Raw genomic sequence first — 23,633 nt, forward strand, 5'->3', positions numbered from 1 at the left:
AACTGAAAGGCACCTCAGGAGCCCATTCTCATGCATTTGCTTCCTTGGGAGGGAAGCCCATCCAGGGTTTGCTAAAGCAAAGAAGCTCTGTAGTGTGGGACTTGGTCCCTAGCCCAGAGCAGCTGTCCCTACCTGGCCAGGTTGCTCTGTCTGAGAATCCTGTAGACCATCCGCACAGATAAACAAGACACAAACTTTGGGTGGCACATGTCCCTGGAACTGTATGCGACCTGTGCTCTGATGTCTATGGGCATTCATTTAGGGTTCTGACATAGGAACCCTACATGGTTCCATCGATGATGAGCCCCACTTTGGAAGAGAGAAGAGTGGATCAGAAGGATCAAGCAACTTTCATAGGGCCATGTAGAGCATGGCACAGTAGAGTTGGGGCCTGGGTAGGCTTTAGTCTCTACAGTTGGCATGCCTTGCCTCTTATATGTCGATGTAGATGACTGATAGGTCCATCTTGGCAAACAACTGGGGACCCTGACTGCTAGAAGGCCCAGTCTTTGAGATTAGAGGAGGTGTTCATAGCCTTGGGAGGAAGACATAGGGCTGGACAAGCGGGCAATGTCTGTGCTCAGGGGCAGGTGCCTGATAGAGATGACTGTTAGATCCCAGGAGTCCACAGTGGTCATCTTTACTTGGCTGGAGGAGGTGAGGTGGGGGAAAGGGCTGAGTGCAGCAGCCCGAGGTCATAGTTGGTGTGAGTGACTGGGATGAGGCTGGATAAAGAGGAAAACAGCATCTGGGTGGAATGCATGGCAGAGGTGTAGGCCGAGGAGGGTGTCCATGGATCTCTGGCTGCAGTGAAGTTGGGTGAACATGGTGGGGGATCCCAGTCAAGGACAGCATTTACCCTTCTCTCCCACCTTCTGCCAGGCTGTCATCAGTGACCCTGTGGAGACCTTGGGCTCTCTGTCCCCAGGGCCTTTTCTTCTAAGCTTTGCCTGACTATCCTGCTGGGGAGAGCTTCCTCTGGGCAAGCCTTCCATGCCCCTCACACTGTTGATCTGACGTGTGCTTCGGTGGTTCCTTCCATCCCTGCCTGCAGTACTAGAAAGCAAACTCTATTGGCACTGGGGGCATGACTTTCCTGTCACCATTGTCCCAGTCATTACCCTAGGCACCATGGAGTGACATACATAAACTAAATGGGATTATTACATGAAGGGAAGAAGCTGGGTGGATGGACAGACAAAACGATGGGTGCATAGTTGGGTAGATGGGTAGATAGATAGATGTAGGGATAGTAGCTTATGGCTGGCTGGCTGACTGGATGGACAGTAAGTGAATGGGCAGAAGGGTAGATGATAAGTAGATGGTGGATGGATGGATGGATGGATGGATGGATGGATGGATGGACGGATGGATGGATGGACGGATGGATGGATGGATGGATGGATGGACGGATGGATGGACGGATGGATGATAGTTGGTGTATAGACAGATGAGTAGATCCAGGTAGATGGAGGGTGGATGGATGGTGAGTGAGTCTTTGGACAGAAGGGTAGATGATATGTGGATGGTGGATGGATGGGTGGTTGGTTGATGCATGGGTTGATGAACAGATAAGTAGCTAGAGGAAGATGGGAGGATGGATAAAATAGACAAATGGATAGGTAAGAGGATAGACAGCAAATAGATGGTAAGCAGATAGGTGAATAGTGGATGATGAGTGGGTAGGTAGAAGGCCAATTAGTTATTCCCTGTCCGTGAGGCTTGAAGCAGAGTCCAGACATGTTCTAACTCAGGGTTCCGGCTCCTCTCCTGCTCCCTTTCTGGAAGGCAGAGCCTTTGATGGGAAACCAGGACGCAAAGCCAACCCCAAACCTGAGGCGTGACAGAGGCCAATTGGGGTTGTCAGCCATGCCAGTCACTGGGTCTGGGTTCTGCCAGGCAAGATGCCAACCAACAGGGCCAGGCCCTGGGGATCTTGGCCCTGTCAAGGCAGAGCTAACCCCTGGCCTCTCCTTCCTGGCATGGGCCTGGCCAGTGCCACGACCAAAGCACATGAGCTACAGATTTGAAGACTGGGCTCCTTTTGACAGGGCAATCTCCCTAAGCTTGCCAGAAGCTGCAGCGCTCTGCCCTTGCTCAGAACCTCGGAGGGGAGCTTTTGTGTCTCGGCCCTTTCAATCTCCCAGCACGGGTGTGGGCAGTGCCCCCATCACATATGAGCCCCCATACCTCTCCCTACAGTCAGGTCCCTGATGTCACCACCACCCCCTCAGGGTTGCCAGGAAGAGCCCAATTTTATTTGCCTCACGTTGGGGGGGGGAGGCATCATTCTTAGGGTGTTCTACAGAATGTGCAACTTGTACCTCAGTTTCCCCAACTACTGACTCTCCCTGAGCTCCCTCTGAACCTATTCAGAGAGTGTGGCACCATATCATGTACTGATGCCAGCGCTAGGTGTGGAGCAAATGCCAAGTGGTTCCACCCCCTGTTCAGGGCTGATTGACATCTCTTTCCACCACTCCCTGGGGTCTCCCTTGCATCTAGTACCTGCTCTTCAGGATCAGGGTGAGGGCTGGTCCCGCAAATCTAGCCCTCAGAACCCATACACTCTTGAGTAATCTGTGGCTGCTATTATTCACCAGCTCCTCCAGCATCTTCACTTGGGCTACTCCAGGTTTTATGACAAGGAAAAGAAACTTCTAGTCTTTCTCACACGGCCCTCTCACTCCTGCACAGCTGGCAAATGGAGAGCCGAACTTTACAAATTAGGTTGAACTAACTGCCCATGGTCGCAGTGCCTCCTAGGGGTGGGGCTCAGCAATGGTTGTGGCGCCCCCTAGTGGTGGGGCCTCAACTTTCACCCAGTCTGTTGAATTCCAAGGCAGTTACAAGGGGTCACTAGCTTCACCTGCCTGAAGCTGGTAGTGAGTGTTAAATAGATTCTACACCCAGCAGGACGGTGGGCTGCACCACACCCAGGCGCTGGCATTTTGTAGGGCCAGCCAGGCTGTAAATGGCATAGTTGCTACAATGAGAGGTGACAGCTCCCAGGCTCACCTCCCTTCCCTGTTCTTAGCTTCCCAATACTGCCACAGAGCCCTTCTCCCATCCTAGCTCTCAACAGGCAACAGATGGCAGGGGCTTTGGCTGAGTGGTGTGTCAGTGCTGCTGCTCACTTCTGCAAGCTTTGTCTCTGCTGACGAGGTGGTCGTGTGTGTGTGTGTGTGTGTGTGTGTGTGTGTGTACGTGTGTGTAAATGTGTATATGTTTGTACAGGCATGTGTGAGAGTGTGCTTGGTTAAGTAAAGCTATTTCTATCTTAGCTTTGGGTAGAATCCAAGTGACTCCCTCTAACAATGTGTGCCCAGTGAGATGCACAGTGGGAGCATAGGTGGGTGAGCCCAGGGAACACACAGTAGGAGCATAGGTGGGTGAGCTCAGGGGGACACACACAGTGGGAGCACAGGTGGCTGCTCCTAGCTCTGTGGAGGGGTGCCCACTTTTGCACCCAACCACTCTGGTTCTTCCTCTCTTGCCCTTTCAGGGTCTCCTGTGAGTCCTCCCTCACCGGCCTGGAACTGGAAGGTCGGTTGTCAAGTTCTGTGTGATTCACATTGATTATTTCTGTTTAATTGAATCAATAACAAACTCTGGAAAATCGAGCGATTTCACGTGAAAATCTGTATGTGTTGGATCTCTGTTAGGAGGTTAAAGACACGGCTTTCTTTAGTGGTTATTTCCAAATTATAGTCCCCAAACACTGGAATAGAGGCTTTAAATCAAGCAGTGGCCTCCTTGATCCGCACCATCCATAGCACTGAATTGTAGGATTAGTTCGAGGTTACACAGATCAGAAGGAAGGGAGGGAAGGAAGGAGAGAGGGGGGAGGGAGGAAAGAAGGAAGGGAGGGAGGGAGGGAAAAAGAAAAGAAAAGAAAAGAAAGGAAAGGAAAGGAAAGGAAAAGAAAAGAAAAGAAAAGAAAAGAAAAGAAAAGAAAAGAAAAGAAAGTTTAACCCAAACCATTTTCTTCTCTCTCCTATGTATCTCAGGGCTCCAATGTGTCAGGGGTACAAGTCACTTCCCTCTTGGTATCTCATTTTCAAGGTCTCCTCAAAGTTTGCAAAGGCTTCTCTAGCTCTAGCCATTGTATCTGTACTCCAATGTGTCAGTCAGCTTGCTCTCCTACCAAATCCTGAGAAGGACAACTTCAGAGGAGGCGGGGCTTTCTTGGGCTGTCTGTCGGTGGTTACCTGCCTCTGCCCCTTGAGTCTATGGTGGGGCTGAACATGGCGTGTGTGTGTGTGTGTGTGTGTGTGTGTGTGTGTGTGTGTGTGTGTGTGTGTGTGTTGAAGCAAGCCACTCAGGTCACCAAAGTCAGTAAGTGAAAATAGAGCAAAAAGAGGAGGGACAAAGTCCCGGTCTCCCTTCTGAGGATACCCGCCCCCCCAACCTCCCCTCCTCTCTTTCCCCATTCTTAAAAGTTCTACCAGTCCCCATTAGCCCCACCCTATCAGGACAGAGTCTAAGCCCAATGTCTCTGGGGGCGTGGAATGTTCTGGAAGTTGTACCTTACTTCTCTCCTCACTCACATGGTCCCCCTGCTACAAGGAAGCCTGGGAAATGTAGTCTTCATTTCAGCCAGCATGTATCCATAGTAACTGTGGGCTGAATCACCCTCGGAAACCCTTGGGACCACGATTGCTGTGGGTTTGGAAAATTCTCGGATTCTGGAATGTTTTCATATGCATTAATGAGATATCTTGGGGATGGGCCTCAAATCTAAGCATGTAATCCGTGTTTCCCCGGGCTCCTGACATACACAGCACCAAGGCAGCAACTGCTATAGTTTTCCTTTTTTTTTTTGTTGTTCACGGAGCAAAGCTTCCACGGTGTCAGATTTTCCACAGGGGTGTTCCGCAGGTTCTCAGAAAGCTCCAGACTTCCGAACCTCTCAGATCCCAGAGTTTCCTATTAGGGATGCTCTGCCCGTGTAGCCGTGAAGAGGTGAGATGCTGAATCATGCAGCTACCTTGCCCAGGCTGGGAACTCACAAGCCCGAGACCAGGCTCTGCCCTGGCCTCTCAGCGCCTGCCAATCCCAGGAATTTACACAGTGTTGTTCATCTCAGAAAGTTGTTCCAAAGAACTCACAAGGACAGGAGGGCCCAAAGAGTGGTTAGCAAAGCGTGTGGGGTTTCATATAAACATAGAGGCTGCCGCTTCCTTCCATGCGTCCCTCCAGATGTCACAGGACCACCCCTCAAATCAGGAGTCTCTTCTTGGGTCCACCCACTGAGGCTTCCCCTCTGCTCCCAGAACCCCCTGCCCATGCCCAGTCCTTATTTTCTATAGGATGTAATATGATCATGCTATTTGACAAGCTGTTTACACGTATGTGTGTGTGGAGGCCGAGGTGCTGTTCCGGAGCCATCAGCCTTGTTTTGAGACAGTCTCTCATTTACTTGAAATGGGCAATTGGGTCAGGTTGGATGATTAGCGAGCCTCGTCTCTTGCCTCACGTCTCTTAGCCCCCTGGCAATGGGATTACAAGCACAGGCCGCCACACCTGGCATTCTTACGTGGGTCCTGGGGATTGAACTCAGGTCCTCATGCTCACAAGGCAAACACTTAACTGAGTCGACTCCCCCAGCCCCCGGTTTACATGTTTAAAGCTGACTTTGCATGTATCTGCCATGTGCGCCCAGACTGTGGGCTCCAAGGGACAGTGGTTGGTTGGGATGGGTTGGGTTTAGCTTTTGAGACAGGCTCTCACTGTCTCGCCCTAAGTAGCCTGGAATTTGCTCTTCAAACCAGGCTGTCCTCAAACTTGGGGAAATCCTCTTGCCTCTTCCTGCCAGCACTGGGATTATCAATGTGAGTCACCTTATCTGACCGACAGTGGGCTCGTTTTTTTTTTTTTTTTTTTTTTAATTTTCCTTATTTGTGGCTGTATTTCCAGGCCCTAAGGCAGGCTGGCACATAGTAGGTGCTCAGTAAAAGCTTGCTGATGGAATAAAAAATGAATGACGGGATGCCCTCCCTCCTCCAGCACCGAGCGCCCCTGCTCATTGTCAGAGACAGACCAAGAAGCCAGCAACCTTTCAGCTTCCGGCTCCCCGTGGCAGGGAGCCCAGTGCCAAGCACACTAAGATAAATACCTATTACCGCGGATGGGATCTCGGTGCCGGCTAGAGTCCAGGCATTTTAATTTTGTTTTGACAAAGAGGCTGATGGGAGAGGTTAGTGAGGCCCCCCTGTCTCCCATCTGCTGCGGCCCTGGGCACCCCCGGCCTGCCCTTCTCTGCCTTTGGCAGCATGTAGCTCAGGACTGTGAAATGTAATTGGCCTGCCCTACTTTTTAACAGAACGCAGATTGAAGGATTGGGTTTTTGGTGGGATGACCTGTTTAAGAGTCTTAAGAGGGAACTGGGAGTTTCAATTTTCCACTGCCAAAGCCAGGCTGTTTTTAGCTTGGCTTTGATGAAGCAGCAGGAATTGGGTTCGGCCTGGGGTCACCCATCAGCTGACCTCATTGGGAAAGGCCTCCTGTGGGGCTTCAGGCCCAGCTGCAGTGGGGCTGGCAGACAGAGCTAAGGTTTGCTTTACTGATCTGAGTAATTGGTCCCGCACAGACCCTGTCTCCCCCACCGTCCACCACAAACCCCCACCCTCAACTTTGGCGCTGTGAACTTCTGAGTCTCCCAGACCCACGTTCCTGCCCCAGCTGCTAGCCGAGTGACCTCTAACAGTGCCTCTCAGTGCCACCATCCCCAATCAATTCAACCAGCGCTCTCATTGTGATCTGGCTGGGGGTGGGTCGGTACCAGTTTCGAAGATGCCATGGCTGCCCATTGGGTTTGCTCAGGCTTTGAGGTTGTGTCGTTAGAACCTGTGTCCCTGCAGGCAGCTGAGATGATCAACAGCCATGTAGCAGAGCCCAGTCAGGTTTACCTAGCCCTCCCGGGAAGGCTGCTCTGAAATGTGCCGCCCTGGCATCCCGCTGCTGGGCCAGGAGTCAGGCCCCTTCCCTTTGAGCCTATCTTCAGATCCCTTGTCCACCTGAGCTGAGGAGATGACCTGTGGATGCTTTTGTCCCATATCAGAGGAGTTCGTGTGACGGTGTCTTGTTAGAGTTGGCTTTTGGGAACAAAAGTAAGGTGCAGTCCCTACAGTGACCATAGGCAGAGCCAGGCTGTGCACCAGGCCCCAGGCTCCTGTGGCTGCCAGGAGACTCCCATAGAAGCCCAATCCTCTGCCTCATGACCCCATGGTCTGTGCTCCTTCTGCTGCCTTGCGACTCTCTCTGGTCTGAATGGCTGAGTTCCTCCAGTCACTGGCCCCGCGCCCTCCCCTGGGAGAAACTCTCTGGGCCTCTGTTAGGAAGGCAAGAATCTACCCTAACAGTACCCCCGCAGGCCTGCTGGTTGTCACCATCACGTTGGTGATTAAGAAGAGGGGCTTAGGTTCCTTAGGAAGAGGGACTCCCGTGCCTCAGTTTCCTCCTGGGGCTGTCATGAAGATTGAGATGGGAGAAAGGCACAGACACTAGATAACCTGCCCCCAGGACACTCATCAGTAACCTGGGAGTTCCCCACTCACAGAAACTTCCAGAGTAACTCCAATGTCTATGATTTGTCCTGTGGCTGAGCTGGAGGTTGTGGAGGGGAGCAGAGAGTTCAGCTTTCAAAGTCCTCACAGAGGGTCTGCCATGAAGCAAGGGCTCAGTGACACAATCCACGCTGTCTCCTTTAGAGAGCTGAGGACGGGTGACCTCATTCTGGCCTCGCATACATAGGTGTGTGGCTGTATTCACTGAGCAAAGTCAAAATGATAACCAGTATAGACAGGAAGAAGGGAAGATGAGGGTCTCCCCACACTTCCTCTCTTCTGCTGACCACCAACTCCAGTCAACAGGCTTTACCTTCCTTATTCCTGTTCTTACTGGCTTATTTGGGGGACAAAGACAGAGCCTTCAAAGAAACAGAATAGCTACAAGGGACAGGAAGGAGTGGCCAGTAGGCCACACACCATTGGCTTTTCTGGCTCCCTCGATACCCAGCACCCTCTGTTTGATTTATCTTTGCTCAGCTGCCTAGTTTCTAGTCTGTGTCTCTACCCAGTGTCTTCTCCTGTGGAGCCTGTGCCCCACACTGCCTGCCAGGCCCAATTGCAACGAGGTAAAGAATAAAGGGCAGGGCCTTTCTGATCCTTTGCCCCCACCATACTCCTATCCACTGCCACCTGCTGCCTGGAGCCAGCAGACATGAGCAGCCTGACCGTGAGGGGCTAAACGAATCCATCAGGACCTGGAGGAGGAAATGGTTTCCATGGTAGCAGCAAGAGGCCAGGAAGAGAGGCCTGGAGAGGAGGAGGCAGGGAGCGAGGTGGGGTGGGTCTGAACAGGAGAGGCAGGAGGAGAGGCAGTGAACAGAGAGTCAGGGTGGGGTCTTCAGGAGAGGCAGAGAGTGGATGAGGAAGGGGAGGGTTCGGGTACAAGGCTGGGAGTATCAGCTACACAAAGCAGGAAGGGTCAAGATAGATAACAGACCAGAGCAGCGAGGCCTGTAAGTGGTTCCAGTCTGTCTCCTCCCAGGGTCCCTTCTGGACTTGGAGTCCCCAGGCTGGCTCTCTATGGTTTTGCTTGGGCAAAATAAAATGAGAATTCCCAAGATGAGGCAGGTGCTGGCCAGACTGCCCACAGGCAAATCATGGCCCACATCTGTAGAGTACCCCTCAGGTAGGAAGGAGGTATCCTCCAGGCTTACCCCACCCTGGGAGCTTCACACTCAGGGTTAGGACATAGGGCTCACTTCCATTTAAGAGGCAAAAGCCAAGGTTCAGAGTGCACAGTCCCACCCAGCTTCCTGCTGTGCACTTCAGACAGTCCTTTTTGACAGAGACTGACAGGGAACCCCCTCTGGGTACTTGTCATATAGCAGAGTAAGGGGCTGGCCAGAGAGCCGCAACCATCAGACACCTCAAACTCTTAGTGAACGGGCTTAATGCTCCAGGACAGTTCTGCTAGTCTACTCCATCTGTGGCAGCTAAAGGTCCTCCAAAGGTCCCCAGAGAGGGCAAGGAAGGGATAGCCTGGTGGTCATCCTCTCTAGATGTCCCTGCCCTGTTGTCCCTCTCCAACATCACCCGCCCCCTGGCCAGCCAGCCTGTATGTGGTTAGATAAATGCCTTCGGTACTGATACCCACAGAGCAGCTAGAAACCCTTCTCAGGTTTAAAGGGTGAAAATTGCACTGGTAGGTTTTAAAGGCTCCGGGAAAGGCCTTTGCTTGCACAGCCTCTGCCAGGAAAGGAGAGAAAAGAGGAGGCAGTGACAGAATGGTACCAAGGCCCCCAGGGAGGCAGGCTTGTCTGAAGCCTGAATACTTGCCCAGGACTGCCCCTGCCCAATTGATCCTAGTCAGTCATAAAGCCTTGAGTACCCAGCAGGAGCAGCTCAGGCCCCCAGGACAGCCTACTACAAACACCTGAGGCTAGACCTAACCCTGTGCCCAGTCTGGCATCACATTGGGGCATAATCCCTGTATTCATTAATGTCATGGTTGGATGTAGGTCTCGTCTGACCTGGGTGTGGCCATTGCTGAAGCAGAATTTGCTCCATTGTTCCTGTGTGCCCAAAGAGCAGACCCAATATCACAGAGAGCAAGTCTTTGTCCACTCCCTGAGGTCGTATTAACTAAACTCATACAGCAGGAAGACTTCCACACACATCATCCCCTGTCTCCAAGGCCCACTCACTAACAAAAGGCATCATCTGTGAAGTACTGGCTTCTGTCAAGCCTATCCAGTTTCCTTAAAAAGGAGTTACTGAGAGCCAGGTGGTGGTGCACGTCTTTCATCCCAGCACTAGGGAGGCAGAGACAGGCGGATCTCTGTGAGTTCAAGACCACCCTGGTTTACACAGTGAGTTCCAGGACAACCAAGACTACACAGAGAAACTCTGTCTTGGAAAAAAAATCAATACTGCCTTCAGGACCTCCCGTGTCTCCTGTCCCCCATGAAAAGGGCACACAGCGCCTTGGGTCATTGGACAGCCACCTTTCTTGATGTCCCCAAGAACCAGCGAGTTGTTTTCTTGTTCCCTGTTTGTTGGTGTGTGTTTGTATTCAGGGGTATGTAGATGTACCCTTCAGGTGGAATGCCTATGGTATGATACCAGAGCTCAGTCTCAGGCATCCGTCCTCAATATTGTCCAGGACTGACAGGGTCTCTCATTAACCTGGGTTCTAGTGGTTAAGTTAGCCTGGCTGGCAAGTCCCAGGGATCTGTCTCCATCTCTCCAGCCCCGGGATTGCAAATGCATCGCCCCCCACCAATCCCAGATATGTTTATGTGGGTTCTGGGGGACCAAACTCAAATCCTTATACTTTACCAAATGAACCATTTCCCAGACCCATTGATTTGTTGGTTGTCTGCTTTTTTGAGATGGTGGTCTCATTTTAGGGCACAGGCTTCCGGTTCCAGGGTTCGGGAGAACCTTCTGCCTCTGCCTACTGAGCAGCTGAGACTATCAGTGGGTGTTAATGTGTCTAGCTTCATAGTTGCAGAACGTCTTTGTTTCTTCCTTGCTACTTTGTTTCATAAAACCTCTAGTGGCTGGGAGGAGAGCCTTCCCTTCACTCCTGCAGGAGAATAGCTAGAGAGAGGGGGCTGCCATCCCCAAAGCAACTGCTCTAAGCGATGTTTTTACTATCTGAAGGGGTTGTGGGACAAAGTGGACCCAATTCATCAGCTTGTGTGAGAACACAGGTTCACCTGTCTTCGTGGAGGCCTCCACTCATAGCAACCACTGCCACCGAGCCCTGGGTGCCACTGTACGTCCACCCATGTAGGAGGGCTTCCTGACGCCACCGTCAGACATCAACATCCTGCCACCATTCCACAGGCACCTCCGGGGAGTGTTCATCTGCTGGGTCCTGTGGCTGGTCCTGTCCTCTCTCTGTCCACTGCTGGCCAGTGTCTGGCCTCGGGCTAGCCACGCTCCTCTCTTTAGTGTTTCTGCCTGTCAAACATTAGGTGGCCAGTCATTCTGGCATGCTGGACCTGAGAACTTTCTGCTGAAACTGGGCAAGGATGGGACCCTCAGGACTAGATGGTCACCCTGGTTGGATGACCATGTACTAGGTGGTCTGGTAGGGAAGGGACAAAACTATCTACAGGTCATGCCTATATGACAGGTGCCTTTGCTCAAGGGACAGGCTCTGTGTGCACACCCATGTGTTTTGTTCCTTCAGTGTTGGTCCTTAGTGCCGTTCACCTTGTGTTTTGAGAGGGCCTCTCATTGGCCCAGAGTCCATCCATAAGCGTAGACTGGCCATCAAACCCCGGGTTGATGGGGAAACTATCAACCAATCACATCTGGTTAGAGTGTGGCCACCTGGAGCCCAGGTAGAAAAACCGGGAGATGCAGGTGCGCACTCTCTCTTCGCAGTGCCCGCTGGACCTATTGGATTTCGGAACTCTCATTCTTATAGTGTAAGTTTCCCCCTCTTTAACTATTAACGTATTCCTGTTACTCTTGAGCTAGCCTGGTTACTTATCATATCAATCTAATTAGCAACACCGGGTAATCCTCCTGTCTCTAACTCCTTAGTGCCGGGATTACAAATGCTCCCCATCTGATCAAGTTTTTTTTTTTCACCTGAGTTCTGGGGTAGAATTTAGGCTCTTACAAGGCAAGCACTTTGCCTACTGAAGCATCTTCCCAATTACTGGGACAGCCTCTGCCTCCGTCTGTCTTCTATCCTATGTCTCCCTCATGAATCCACCCTTCTCCCATGGACCTCTTTGCAAAGGGCTTTCTGAAGGAGAAAAATCAAGGTGCGTCACAGAGGTGTATTGCATGTTGGGGGTGGGGCTCACTTCTAATTCTAGACTGTTCTGTCCTGTCTTCTGAGAATTAGACCTCCCTCTTTGTTGCCAAGTAGCTCAGGGATAGATATATACCCACACCGTGGTGGAGGGTGACTGCAGGTAGCTTTAGTCAAGTCAGACAAGACAGGCTGTCCTTGGCCAGGGTCTGAAGTCTGTTTCTTCTGGGCTAGGCTGGAGTGCAAAACCACCTCCAGGGGCCATGAAAGCCAGGAGGTGCTGAAGCTTGCAGAGATGCATAGGAACAGAAAGGGTTCAGAGAGCAAGGTGGAGGCTGTAGTGTATATGTGATTAGCTTTGTGACAGCCTCTGCGATTGAGGCGACCCCTGCAGGGCTGTGACATCTGCCATCTAATCCTGTCCATTGGTACCTGTTAGGATCCACGCACATCTAAGCTCTAGGTTCCAGTTTGGGGGTTGGAGAAGCCCATGGGTAGGAACCACCTGGACTCGTTTGTGGGCAAATGTCAACAGATGGATAAGCCCAGATCGCAGGGAGAACCAAGAATAGGAGACTCCCAGTGTGTTTCCTGGCCAGCTGCAGCCACTGCTTCCCGCTGAGGGCCTGTGCGAAGCCTTCACCCCACCTTCAGCTGGCAGAACTCCAAGGGAGGGGTTTTCCTGTGCTTGCCTAAGGTTAAGCAGCGCATTCAGCATCCTCCTGAGGTCTTCCACTGAGGAGTTCCATTCCCAGCCAAGCTGTGATCATCTTTTCCTGCTGTCCCCAGATATCATCTCCCTTGGGTCTAATGCTCCCATCAGTAGCCACTCTGTCTCCTCCCAGGTCTGGGGCATTGGGAGAAACAGTGAGGTTGCCTCTGAGAGGAAGGTAAGAGGCTGGGAGGACAGCAGAGGACAGGGAACAGCTGGAACTGGCTGAGCAGTTACACGTCTGGACCACTGGTCCTTCCTTGAAGCACTCCCAGCTCCCCATCCAGCTCTTCCAATTGCACAGGTACAAATATGAGAAGCAGGGCAAAGACCTCACTCCACCCCTTTCTTCTTACAAGGAGTGGGCAGCTCTTATTAGCAAATACCCAACAGCAGCCAAGGCTGCCAGAGACTTTACAGCCATTTTTTTTTATTAGCTCTGCCTCACCAAGTCGCTCCGCCCAGGCAGAGCGGGCATCAGCATCAGAGAGCATGACCCTGAACTGAAAGAGAGAGCAGGTGTTTGAGGGAGACATGGGGGCTGGGGTAAGGGCAGAGCAGCCAATGGAAGCAGCCTGGTGATTTCAAGAGCTGTAAAAACTTCATGACCTCACACTTGGTCTCTTTCCAGCAGGGATGAGGGATGGCAGAGCCCTGGCAGGCTCTGGGCTCATAAGATTGCAGGGGGTGTGTTTAACCTACTTGCAAGAAAGAACTCTTCCCATCCCCTAAGAGGCTCTGTTTCCATGCAAACAATGCTGTCCAAATGAAAAGGCTCTCTCATCTCTTCATTAAAGCTCGGCCTCAGAGGACCCATTGCTACCTGAATCTTCACTCCTAGCCCGCAACGAGGTGCCGTGTGTATAAATGAAGACGTTTGAATTACAAAATGCCTTTTAAATAGAGTGCATTATACAAGTTTGGTCCTGAAGAGTCTCCTCATTCGATTGCTGGGTTTTTGGCAAGGGATGTGAGGCCACAAGCCATTTTCTTCCCTCCATCTGTTCCTTCCATCCTCCTTTTTGGGCCCGAGCCAGATCTGAGCTTGCAGCTAGCCTGGGCTTGATCCTTCTGGGGAAGGAAGCCTGGAGGAGGCTGCACGTGTGGGAAGGGATGGGTTGCATCCCCATGCTCAGGAGATCACCATGGTAGCAGGGTACAGGCTGGATGGGCTGGGGGAGGTTGGCGGGAAGGAAGAACAGAAAAGAGAGGTCCTACATGAAAGAGAGGCTCAAGATGGAGAGAGGGAAGAAGCCTGTCCCTGAATGTACCCTAACTGTGCAAAGAAAGGAGCAGAGTGGGGGAAAAAGGAACCCACTTGAGTCTCATAGAGAAACCCGCAGCTCCCACCACTCTCCTAAGTTTTGTTTTATCTGGCTGGTACCCCAGAAACCTGGGCCCTTGGGCGTGGTAAGTACACACTGGGGTTCGCCCACAGCCCAGGAGCCTTTCCGTCCATGCCACATACTTGCTGCCCCCTGGGCTTGAAGTTTGAGTGGAAAGCTCCCTGAAGACAGTTCCTTAGATGTGGGAGCAGACTGGGTGTCCAGAAAAGGTAGGGGTGCTTCTAGAAGGCCCTTGAGTATCATACGGAGAAAGGCAGAACTCGGGCCGCTGAGCTGGCTCAGCAGGTAAAGGTGCCTGCCTGAGTCCAGTCCCTGGCAGAAGAGAAATGACTCCACAGAGCTGTCCCCTGAGTGCCACACATGCCCATACACAACATGTACACTCACTCACTCATGCAAAATGATATGCTTTTAAAAAAATATTGAACCTGAGAGAATCAGGAAGTTGGCTCAGCAGATAAAGGTGCTTGTTGCCAGACCTGTAAACCTGAGTCCTCCCATTCCTAGGACCCTTTGTGGTGGAAGGAAACTGACTCCTTCTGGCTGTCTTTTGACCTCTACACACATGTACCCATGTTATGGAACATGTATGCTCATACACACCCACACGTATACAATAGGTAAATAATTGTAACGAAGGTTTTAAAGAAAAAAAGTGAAGGCAGAAAGCCACTGAGGTGGAGGGAAACTTGTCTGATGCCTTTAGAGGAAAGTCAGGCCGTGACTTTTAAAGGGAGCCGCACACCAGCCATGTTGTCCTTCCACAATGGCCCAGGAGAAGTGAAAGCCGGATGTATTGCAGCTGCGCTCCCAGTGGCGAGAACCTAGAGCAACGTAAGTCAGTGGGCAAAGAGACAGAGATGCCCGCACGGTGGGGTGACACTAATGGCCAGAGCCACACAATAGGATGTGACTCAGCCATGACCAGGAAGGAGCTGGTGTGGACAGAGCCACCCAGGAGTGTATGGCAAGATAATAGAGGCATGGAAGTTGTGTGTTAAAGGCTCTGCCCCCAGCTTGATGCTATTCCCAGTTAAAAAGAATCATTTTTAGCATATGTACGTGGGGCAGAGGGTGACAAAGACGACAGAGACAGAGCAACAGAGAGAGGTGGGGGGGGGGAGCGTGTGAGCGCATGTGGCTCGGCCCACGTATGCAGGCCGAAGAACAGCTTTTAGGAGTCATCTCTCTCCTTCCACCACACGGAAGGACTGTCACTCTTGCCTGTGCTGCTGGGCAGCATACTCCAGGCTAGTGGGCCCACAGGCTTCTGGGCCATTTTCCTGTCTCCATCCCCCATCTCACCCGGGGAATGCTGGGATTAGAGATACACTTTACTGTACCCAGCTCTTCACGTGGTTCTGGGAACCAAAGGCTGCAAGCACTTTTACCCACAGACATCTCCCAGCCCAGTGGTGGAAGCTTTAAGAGGTAGGGCCTGGTGGGTGGTATCTGAGTATCTTACAGGGGAGAGTGGGACCTGCTTCCTCCTCCTTTGTCTCCTCTGGGATACCAGCAGTATTATGTCATAGGCCCCAAAGTATCAGAGCCAAACCTTATAAGCTGAAATCTCTGGAACACCTGAGCCAAAATAAACCACGCCTTTGTTTATGGTGATTGTCTCAGGTGTTTTGTTGCAGAAGCAGAAAGCTAAGGCAGAAAGCCAACAAAAGGCAGCAGGCATTGGAAGACAACTTAGAGCAGACCCTGGGCAGTGGCTTTCGCAGGGACAAATGGGTCTGCGGTCTTCTAAGGCTGGGAAAGTGGCTTGCGAAAAGGCGTGAAGAAGCTTCAGGAGCAATGCGTGGGGTCATTATGCTGATGGCAGCCATAGTTTCAATACGCTGGGAACCTGTGAAGTCTGTCAAGTTTAAATACACCAACACCGAAGTTCATCCATTGCACTCCAGTAAAGCTCAGGACAAAACTTCAAACCACCAAGCACTGGGGAGGTGGCTCAGTTGGTGAAGCGCTTGCTGTGTGATTGTGAGGACCTGAGTTTGGTCCCCAAAACCTATATAAGAAGCCAAGCCCAGTGGTGCACACTTGCTATCCCAGCAATGAGAGGCCAGAGGCGGGCAGATCCCTGGAACTCGCTGGCTGCCCAGCCTCGCTTGATTGGAGAGGGCCAGGTCCCAGTGAGAGAGACCCAGACTCAAAACACAGGATTCCGACTCCTGAGGAACAGTAGCTAAGGCTGACCTCTGGTCTCTACATAGACACGTACCCACGTGCATGTGCACCCACATACATGTGAGCACACACAAACACATGCACACATACAAAGAAACAAAAATGCAGCTAGTAAAATAGGGGACTGGAGAGATGGCTCAGGGGTTAAGAGCACAGGCTCTTTCTTCTTCCAGAGGACCCAAGTTCAAACAGCTGGCTCACAGCCACCTGTAGTGCCAGCTAGGGGTATCGGACACCTCCAGCCTCCTTGGGCACCTGCACCCCTGTGAACAGACACATGCATGTAATTAATAATAAAGAATAATAATGATCAAAATTCAAAGCATAGAAAAGCCCGGCAGAACGGTGAGGCTTCTGGGAGATGTGCAGACCAATGCTAACTCACCTAGAGCATGGCAAAAGCCCCAGAGGCCACAAGGTGGGACTGACCTTTTTTTTAATGATGACCTTGTTCCTGAGGCAGGTTCATTACTGTCCAGCTCAATTCTTCTGAAAAGGAGAGAGGTGTGCAGGCAGACAAGACAGCAAAACAAGTTCCCAGTGTCTCCTTTCAAGCGTGTATCTCTGTCTGGCTCCTAGCTAGAGACTAAGCATTGAAAACAGCGTGAGACGGTGGCTTAATAATTTGTCTTAAAATTTTAATCAATTAATGGCATAGGAGAAAGCAGGAGGGCAAGCACTTAGAACTTGCCTGGCTCAGTTCTGTGTGCATTTGTGTGCTCCTTCACTGAGTCTTTGTAAAGATTAATCGTTGGCTCTCCTGGTTCCCCAGCAAGGCAGAAGGAGGCCACACACTTGGCTTTTGCCTGTGTCGGGCTCCCAAGTCCACTACCTGTATTCTATGAGAGTCTGAGGCTCTTCTCTGTGGCCAATCAAAGCCAAGACTGGCAAGGCGAGCAGAGATGCTAAAAGCCTTCCGGAACTTGACAAAGTGCATGGGAGATACCCTGGATTCCCTGAAAGCTTAGAACAGAGAATTTAGGGAAACAAAAAGCCATCCTTCTCCTTCCAGCAGGGAGGAAGCATATGGCTCTTGTTACCTGGGGAGGTGGCAGGCTCAGAATAGAAACATACAGGGGCAGCGGAGGCCAACTCACTCAGGAGGAGCTCAGCTCAGGAAGCTGTGAAGGGCAAGGGCAGAGTGAGGAGGGGCAGGGAGTGCATGTGCATGTGCCCCCCCCCCACATCTGCCACCTCTGGCTTGGGTTCACACCAGGGCAACTACCTACTCACCTTGTGACTAGCATCATGCTACATCATGCGTGTGTGCCTCAGTTTCCTCGTCCGTGCAGTGGGAGATCAAAGCTGTAGGAGTTGGTGAGTTGGGAAATGCTCATTGAGAACCCTCCCTGTGAATCTGCATAGGCCAGCACTTCTGGGGCTAAAAGCCCACCCACTGCTGTCACACCCAATCATCAGATGGGAAAAATGAGGCCTTGGGAGGCCAAACAGCCTCCACCAACACCACAAGCTGGCCAGGTTCACCAGAGACTCTGGCTTTTAACAGCTGTTTTCACTGGTGTGTATCTCCCAAACACTTAGGAGCACTTAGCTAGAAGGCAAGAAGCTTTTAGAAAGGCCCCCTGGGCTGGGAAGGGAGGTGGGTGGATGGTGGCTGCAGGCAGACACAGAGAGGAGGGAGCTGGGTCTGTCCACACAGAGGATTAGCAATTAGGGCAGCCTGCCTGGCAGAGGCGGCTCAGGAAGCCTACATGCCTTAGGATCTATGTCACTGGACACTCATGAGGCACCAGCCCTAGGCGGTGCCCTGAGCCTGACAGAAGTCACATGCTCTCCTCGGAGGTCCCAATTGGCGCTGAGACTGAGCTGGGAGTAGCATATTGATCCAACAAGCCCTGGAAAGAGGGAGACTCTCGGAGTATGGATAGAGTAACTGATGAATATCTCCACACCACCACAAAGCTCAGCCTTGAGAGGCACACAGTAGGCCTAAATGCTAGGGCACGTAGTTGGTCTAGACACCATAGGCATAGATCAGGGCAGATAGTAGGTCTAGAGTCCAGGCCACATAGTAGGCCTGGATGCTGAGGTGCGCAGCTTATCCAAATATCGGACATGCAATAGACTGAGATACCAGGACATACGGTAGGTCTAGATGCAGGTCACACAGTAGGTCTAAGTCTGTATGCAGATGTGGCCCTCGATGCCTACCCCCGCCCCATTCCACCCCGCAGAAGCCGCAGTGTCCAGCCCTCATCCTCCCCAGGATGAGGCTCAGACCAGCAAGCAAAGGCAACACTTGTGCTCCCCGTTCCCAGCTCTTCACAAACACAATTACTCGCCCTTCAGAGACGCTGTCAGTGTTGGTAAACTCCAGCCACTAAACTGCATTGCCCCTATCTGCACACAAACGCCGCGGTTATTAATAGTTTATCGATCTGATCTCAGACCATCACCGATGAGAGCAGCCTCCTCCCCACCCCCTCGGCCCCCTGCTGCCTGCGAAGACCTTCTACCCAGCCTTCGGATCAATGCGGCTCAGGGCTGAGGGTGGGGTGGGCTCTGGGCCACTTAATCCACTTTCCGAGGACAACGGTGGAAGCAAGATCTCGGGGTTTGATGAAGGAGAGGCGGTTAGGTGTGGATCAAAGCTGTGACCTGGCAGCTTCGGATCGGAGATGAGAGCCAGGCCGAGCCTGGGGATGAGGCTGCGTCTGGATTCAGATGGTAGCTGAGATAGGAGAAAGGTAGCGTGGGGTGTCCGGGGACTCTCTTATCTTGGCTACTTCCATGATTTAAGATTATCCAAAGTAAAATGTTATCTTATAAAGCAGGAACAAGGTGTATGCAGGAAGAAAGAACGAGAACAGAGGAGCTGTGACTGGAGGGAGAGGAGGTAGTGGGGCTGTGGTAGCTGAGGGGGCTCTGTGGGAAGTTCCTGGCCATTTTCTTCCAAAGGCTAAAAGCAGTTTTCAGAGCAGTTTAGAGGGGAGTACTTGGTCTGGATTCTGCAGGGAAGGGGCATTAAAAGATACAGAGAAGCCCCACTTAAATCCTGAGCTTGGCTGCAGGAGAGAACGGGGGTGGGGACAGAGTGAAGAAGGGGGAAACGGTGCAGCTCAGGAAGAGGTGCACGCCCAGGAGCTGTCCACTCACTGCCTGGGAGTGTGGGACGAGAGCTGCCACGCTTGTGCCCAGTGAATGCTCTTGGTTAATGGTCCAGCCAGGCCAGGCAGAAACCCTGGAGCCCAGCGAGGAGCACCGAGTGGAGCTGTGGGAACAGACCCAGATGGGAAGCTGTCTTTTCTTTAAAAGCACCGTGCCACCACGTGTCCACTGAGCTGTCTTCCACACCACCTGCGAGGTGTCAACCACACATCACCCAAACACATGGCTTGTGTTACTTGAGCATGTCATCAGCAGAGTGACTCCCAAACATGTCCCCAGTGCTGGGGTCACATAAACACATCTGCATAGCCGCCCACGGGGTGGTCATCTGCATGCCTCAGCCATGCCCCTACTATCTGGTGACGTCACCCGGGAGCCCATCCCCTGAGCCCGTTTCTTTACACACCCCCTGCACCTGTCTCCCTCGAAAGTCACTTAAGCAGGTCGGCTGCATAATAAACACCTGTGAGGACAGCCGAAACGCGTCACTTAAGGTGGTTGTCACTCAGCTCCCAGGCGCAGCGAGCACGTTGCCGTTCTCAATCTAGCTGCATTACAAAGGAAATCATTCCCAGGGGAGACAGGTTCCCTGCTGTTCCCACTGTCAAGGCACTTCCTTTTGAGAGGAGGAGTGGAAGGGGCGGGGGCGGCATCATCCCCCTCCCACCCACGTAAGGGGCTCTCCCCACACTTCAGTCCCTCCTGACAGTAAGGAGACCAGATGGCAACCTCTGTGGAGTCTATGGAAATGAGGGTGTTGTTTATGCTAATGAGTGCTGGGTGCTGGGCGAGGGAGGGGCTGCTAGAGGAGCTGGCTCAGCTCAAAGTGACAACAGCCTAGGAAGAGGCTGGGAGCCCAGGTTGGGGGGGGGGGAGTGGCATGTTGGGGGGGGCATAGAAGTGACTCATAAGCAAAAGAAGCTGAGACAGGCTGGAACCTGAGGTTAAACTGCTCGTCACAAGATGAAAGAGGAGCTCAGAGCAGGCAGAGGGGGAGGAAGGATTGCTCGGAAGGGGCCTCCCAGTTCAGGAGTTGCCCGGGAAAAGCCTTGAGCTGATAATGGCCTCACCGCTCTCCTCCCCACCATGGGCCTCCGCAGGAGGGCTAGGCTGGTTAGGTGGAGGAAGACCGTGAACAAATGTGGGTGTCTCCCCTGGTTTTCTTCCTGCTCTGAAAATGCAGACATCAACACCAACGCAGAGGCCAGTATAGGTTGGGATGTGATGAGATCTCAGTTTGCCCAGTGTAGTACCAGGTTGAGGCTCCTGCTGGTCAAAGTTCCTGGATACTCCTTGGCAGGAATTCTCTCCTCTGGGGCATCACAGGGTGAGGATCACCCATGGTCTCTGGACAGGTGTGTGCAGTGCTAACAAGTATTTCTCGGAGTCTGTCTTCACTCAGTTCACTTTTTTTTTTTTTTATAAGAAAGTGGGTGCTCAAAGATATGGCTTCCCCAAAGTTCTGTGGATTCCACACAGGGGGAAAGCATCATTTAAACTCGGTTCTTTGCAGCCTAGATGGCAGGAAAGGGTGCCCTGATTATGATCATACTTGCCAGGAGAAAGAATGGCATACCACCTTGTTCTGGAATGACCTGACCCTGTAGAAAGATCTAGAACAGGAGTCATCAGACTCCAGTCTGTTTAGCCACAGCTTGTGAACTGAGAATGTTTTAATGATTTTAAATGGTTGGAGGAGAAAAAGAAAAGTATGGCTATATTTTGTGACATGAACATTCTGAGTGGCAGAAAGCTCGATAATCACAAATAAAGTTTTATTGGAACCCTGGCACATTGATTGGTTAACAGGTTCTCTTCAACTGTCTGTGCTATGAGGAAACAGTGAGAATTTACCAGAGATCAGCTTTGAGACTTTTTTTAGATTCGTTTTTTTAATTGTATGTGTATGAGTGTTTTGCCTGCATATATGTATGTATTCCATGTGTGTGCAGTACCTGTAGTGGCCATAAGAGGGAGTCAGATCCCCTGGAACTGAAGTTACAGTTAGTTATGAGCTGCCGTATGGGTGCTGGGAATAGAACCTGGGTCCTCTGCAAGAGCAACAAATGCTCCTAACCATTGATCCATCTCTCTCAACACCCAAGGGTATGTATGTGTGTGTGTGCACATATGTGCGTGTTTGTGTATTTGTGTGTGTGTGCATGCATGTGTGTATTTGTGTGTGTGTGTGTTTTAATTTGCCTGTGTTTCTGTGTCTTGGGGGTGGGTGTGCACATGAAGTGTCAGAGATGTCAAATTAGATTCCCCTGGAGCTGGAGTTACAGATTGTTATGAATTATCCAATGTGGACCAAACTCAGGTCCTCTGTAAAAGGTCTGGGCTATCTCCCTAGCCCCAAGACCAACTTCAAAGGGGAACAAAGCCTGAGCTATTTGCTCTTGAGCCTTTCCAATGAAAAAGCAAGAAGGAAGTATAGGGGGACTCCCACACCATAGATCTGGGGACTTTGGAGGCAAAGCCAATGGCCTTCAGTCCCCCTACCTTTGCTGAGCACACGTATTGCAGCCTGGTTATGGAGCCCTGGTCAGTTGTCCTCTGTCCCTGTCTATGGGGGGGATTCCTTGGAGACAGGAACATAATTGTGCTTCTTTTGGTGTCCTTGGAACTGGGCATATGTTGTCCATGGCAGTATGAAGGTGGGACTCCAAGGTCTCACGGTGACATCTTAGCTGTACAAGGTGGGGCAGTCATGACTGTCTCCTGCCACAGTTTACCTGTTCCCTTGCATTGTGGCTGTGACAGGTTACACGGGAATGGTTGCTTGGTCCCCAGCTGGTGAAACCAGTTTGGGAAGGATTAGGAGGCGAGGCCTTGGAGGAGGTGTGTGACTGCAGTGGGCTCTGAGGTTTCGAAAGCCTATGCCAGGCCCAGACTCTCTCCGTGACCCCTCCCTTCAGATCAGCGACTGCTTCAGCACCATGGACTCACCCTCTGAAACAATACACCAGCCCCTAACTAAGTGCTTCCTTCTAGAAGTTACCTTGGTCACGGTATCTCTTCACAGCAATAGAACAGTAACTAAGACAATAGTGGTTGTGAGGAATGAGTGGGGTCAGGCCTCATGCTGGTAGCCACCCTCGAAACCTGCATCACCCACAGGGCATCCTAAGAGTGTCACATGACCAGCCCAGCAGCTGCTCTTGGGCACAGATTTAGCTCAGGGCAAACATAGCACTCACTGTCCCCCTTTGAAGCAACAGACACAGAGCCTGTATACAGTGGGTGCTGCATAAATGCCGCCCGTCCTCCCAGCCCAGACCACAGGTGTGCAAAGTCTTCACCAAATGGATGAGTGGAGCCCAAACAAATGTGCACGCACGGGGGTTGGCCTCCTGGAACACTGTCTGCTCACCCTTGTAATACAAGCCTAACCCTTTCATCTGCTCCCCCACAGGCTGCCTGAGGTCCGGATCTCAGACAACGGTCCCTATGAATGCCACGTGGGTATCTATGACAGAGCCACCAGGGAGAAGGTGGTCCTCGCCTCAGGCAACATCTTCCTCAATGTCATGGGTGAGTCAGTGACTCGGGAAGGAGGGGCGTGGACGTGGGCGTGTGCATGCACACACTTGCAGGCTCACAGGAACTGTCCTGGGCCCCTTTGTCAAATCCCTGTGGTTTGTGTATAGGGTCCTCTCCCATCCACTGCCTTTGGCTGGGAGGAGGAAAAGGTCAGACTATGGCAAGGCTGTGACTGTAGAACCTGGTCCCAACAGCTTGTGCTAGGGACCCATTCTCTTCCCAGCCCCAAGCTGTTAAGGACCCAGAGTCTCTGCCTTGTCCCTGAGCCTCATGTATTCGACGTGTGTCAGGCCGCTTGTGGATTGGACTGAAGGAGTCACTGAGGGAAGGATGATTGCTGTCCTGAGACAGCAGGCTACCACAGCCCCTGAGCCACATTTGTAGAAGGTTGGCAGGGGATGTCATCCCTTGAGCCATCCGTCTATAGGCCCTGTGGCATGGCATGGCTAGTGGAGGGAGGCCCTGAGCATGTGTCCCCTGCAGCTGCTTTCCCCAGCAGAGGCCAAGGCTGTATCAGTAGAAGCCCTGATAAGCACGTTCCGTGAGCATCTTCTACAGGCGATGACTGCCCAGGAGCCTCAAGGGAAGAACCCAGCACCTCAGCTATAATACACACTCCCCCCACTCCCCATGCTCCTCCCAGGGCTTTTCTGGGGGTGTTGAAAGGCCAGAAAGTCAGGAAGCATTCTGGGCTGAGTATGGGGCTCCTGGGTTCTCACCCTGGCTCTGTGCTTTAATTTGTGCACCCGTGAGAGGGGACAGAATACTAGTATCTGTGTCCAGCTGATGTGACATTGGCTGGATCGACCCTCACCCAGCCTTAGTTTCCCCATTGAAAATGCAAGGCCTTGCTGCGAGTGGTCTCCGGAAGTCCCACCAGCACGTTACTCTTGCCAGAGGAGCCGCCATTCTGAGGCCACTCC

General features: G+C 52.0%; 1 protein-coding gene across 1 annotated transcript in view; it reads left to right on the forward strand.

Annotated features, from left to right (window-relative positions):
• The window catches only part of Igsf21 (immunoglobin superfamily member 21), a 127,955-nt gene that overhangs the window by 67,934 nt on the left and 36,388 nt on the right, over nucleotides 1-23,633 (forward strand). Inside the window, exon 3 of the mRNA XM_038334367.2 lies at nucleotides 22,583-22,701. Within this exon, the coding sequence (XP_038190295.2) occupies nucleotides 22,583-22,701 (119 nt within the window). The remainder of the gene's footprint in view (nucleotides 1-22,582; nucleotides 22,702-23,633) is intronic.

This window comes from Arvicola amphibius, chromosome 6 (assembly GCF_903992535.2).
Source record: "Arvicola amphibius chromosome 6, mArvAmp1.2, whole genome shotgun sequence".
Taxonomy (NCBI): domain Eukaryota; kingdom Metazoa; phylum Chordata; class Mammalia; order Rodentia; family Cricetidae; genus Arvicola; species Arvicola amphibius.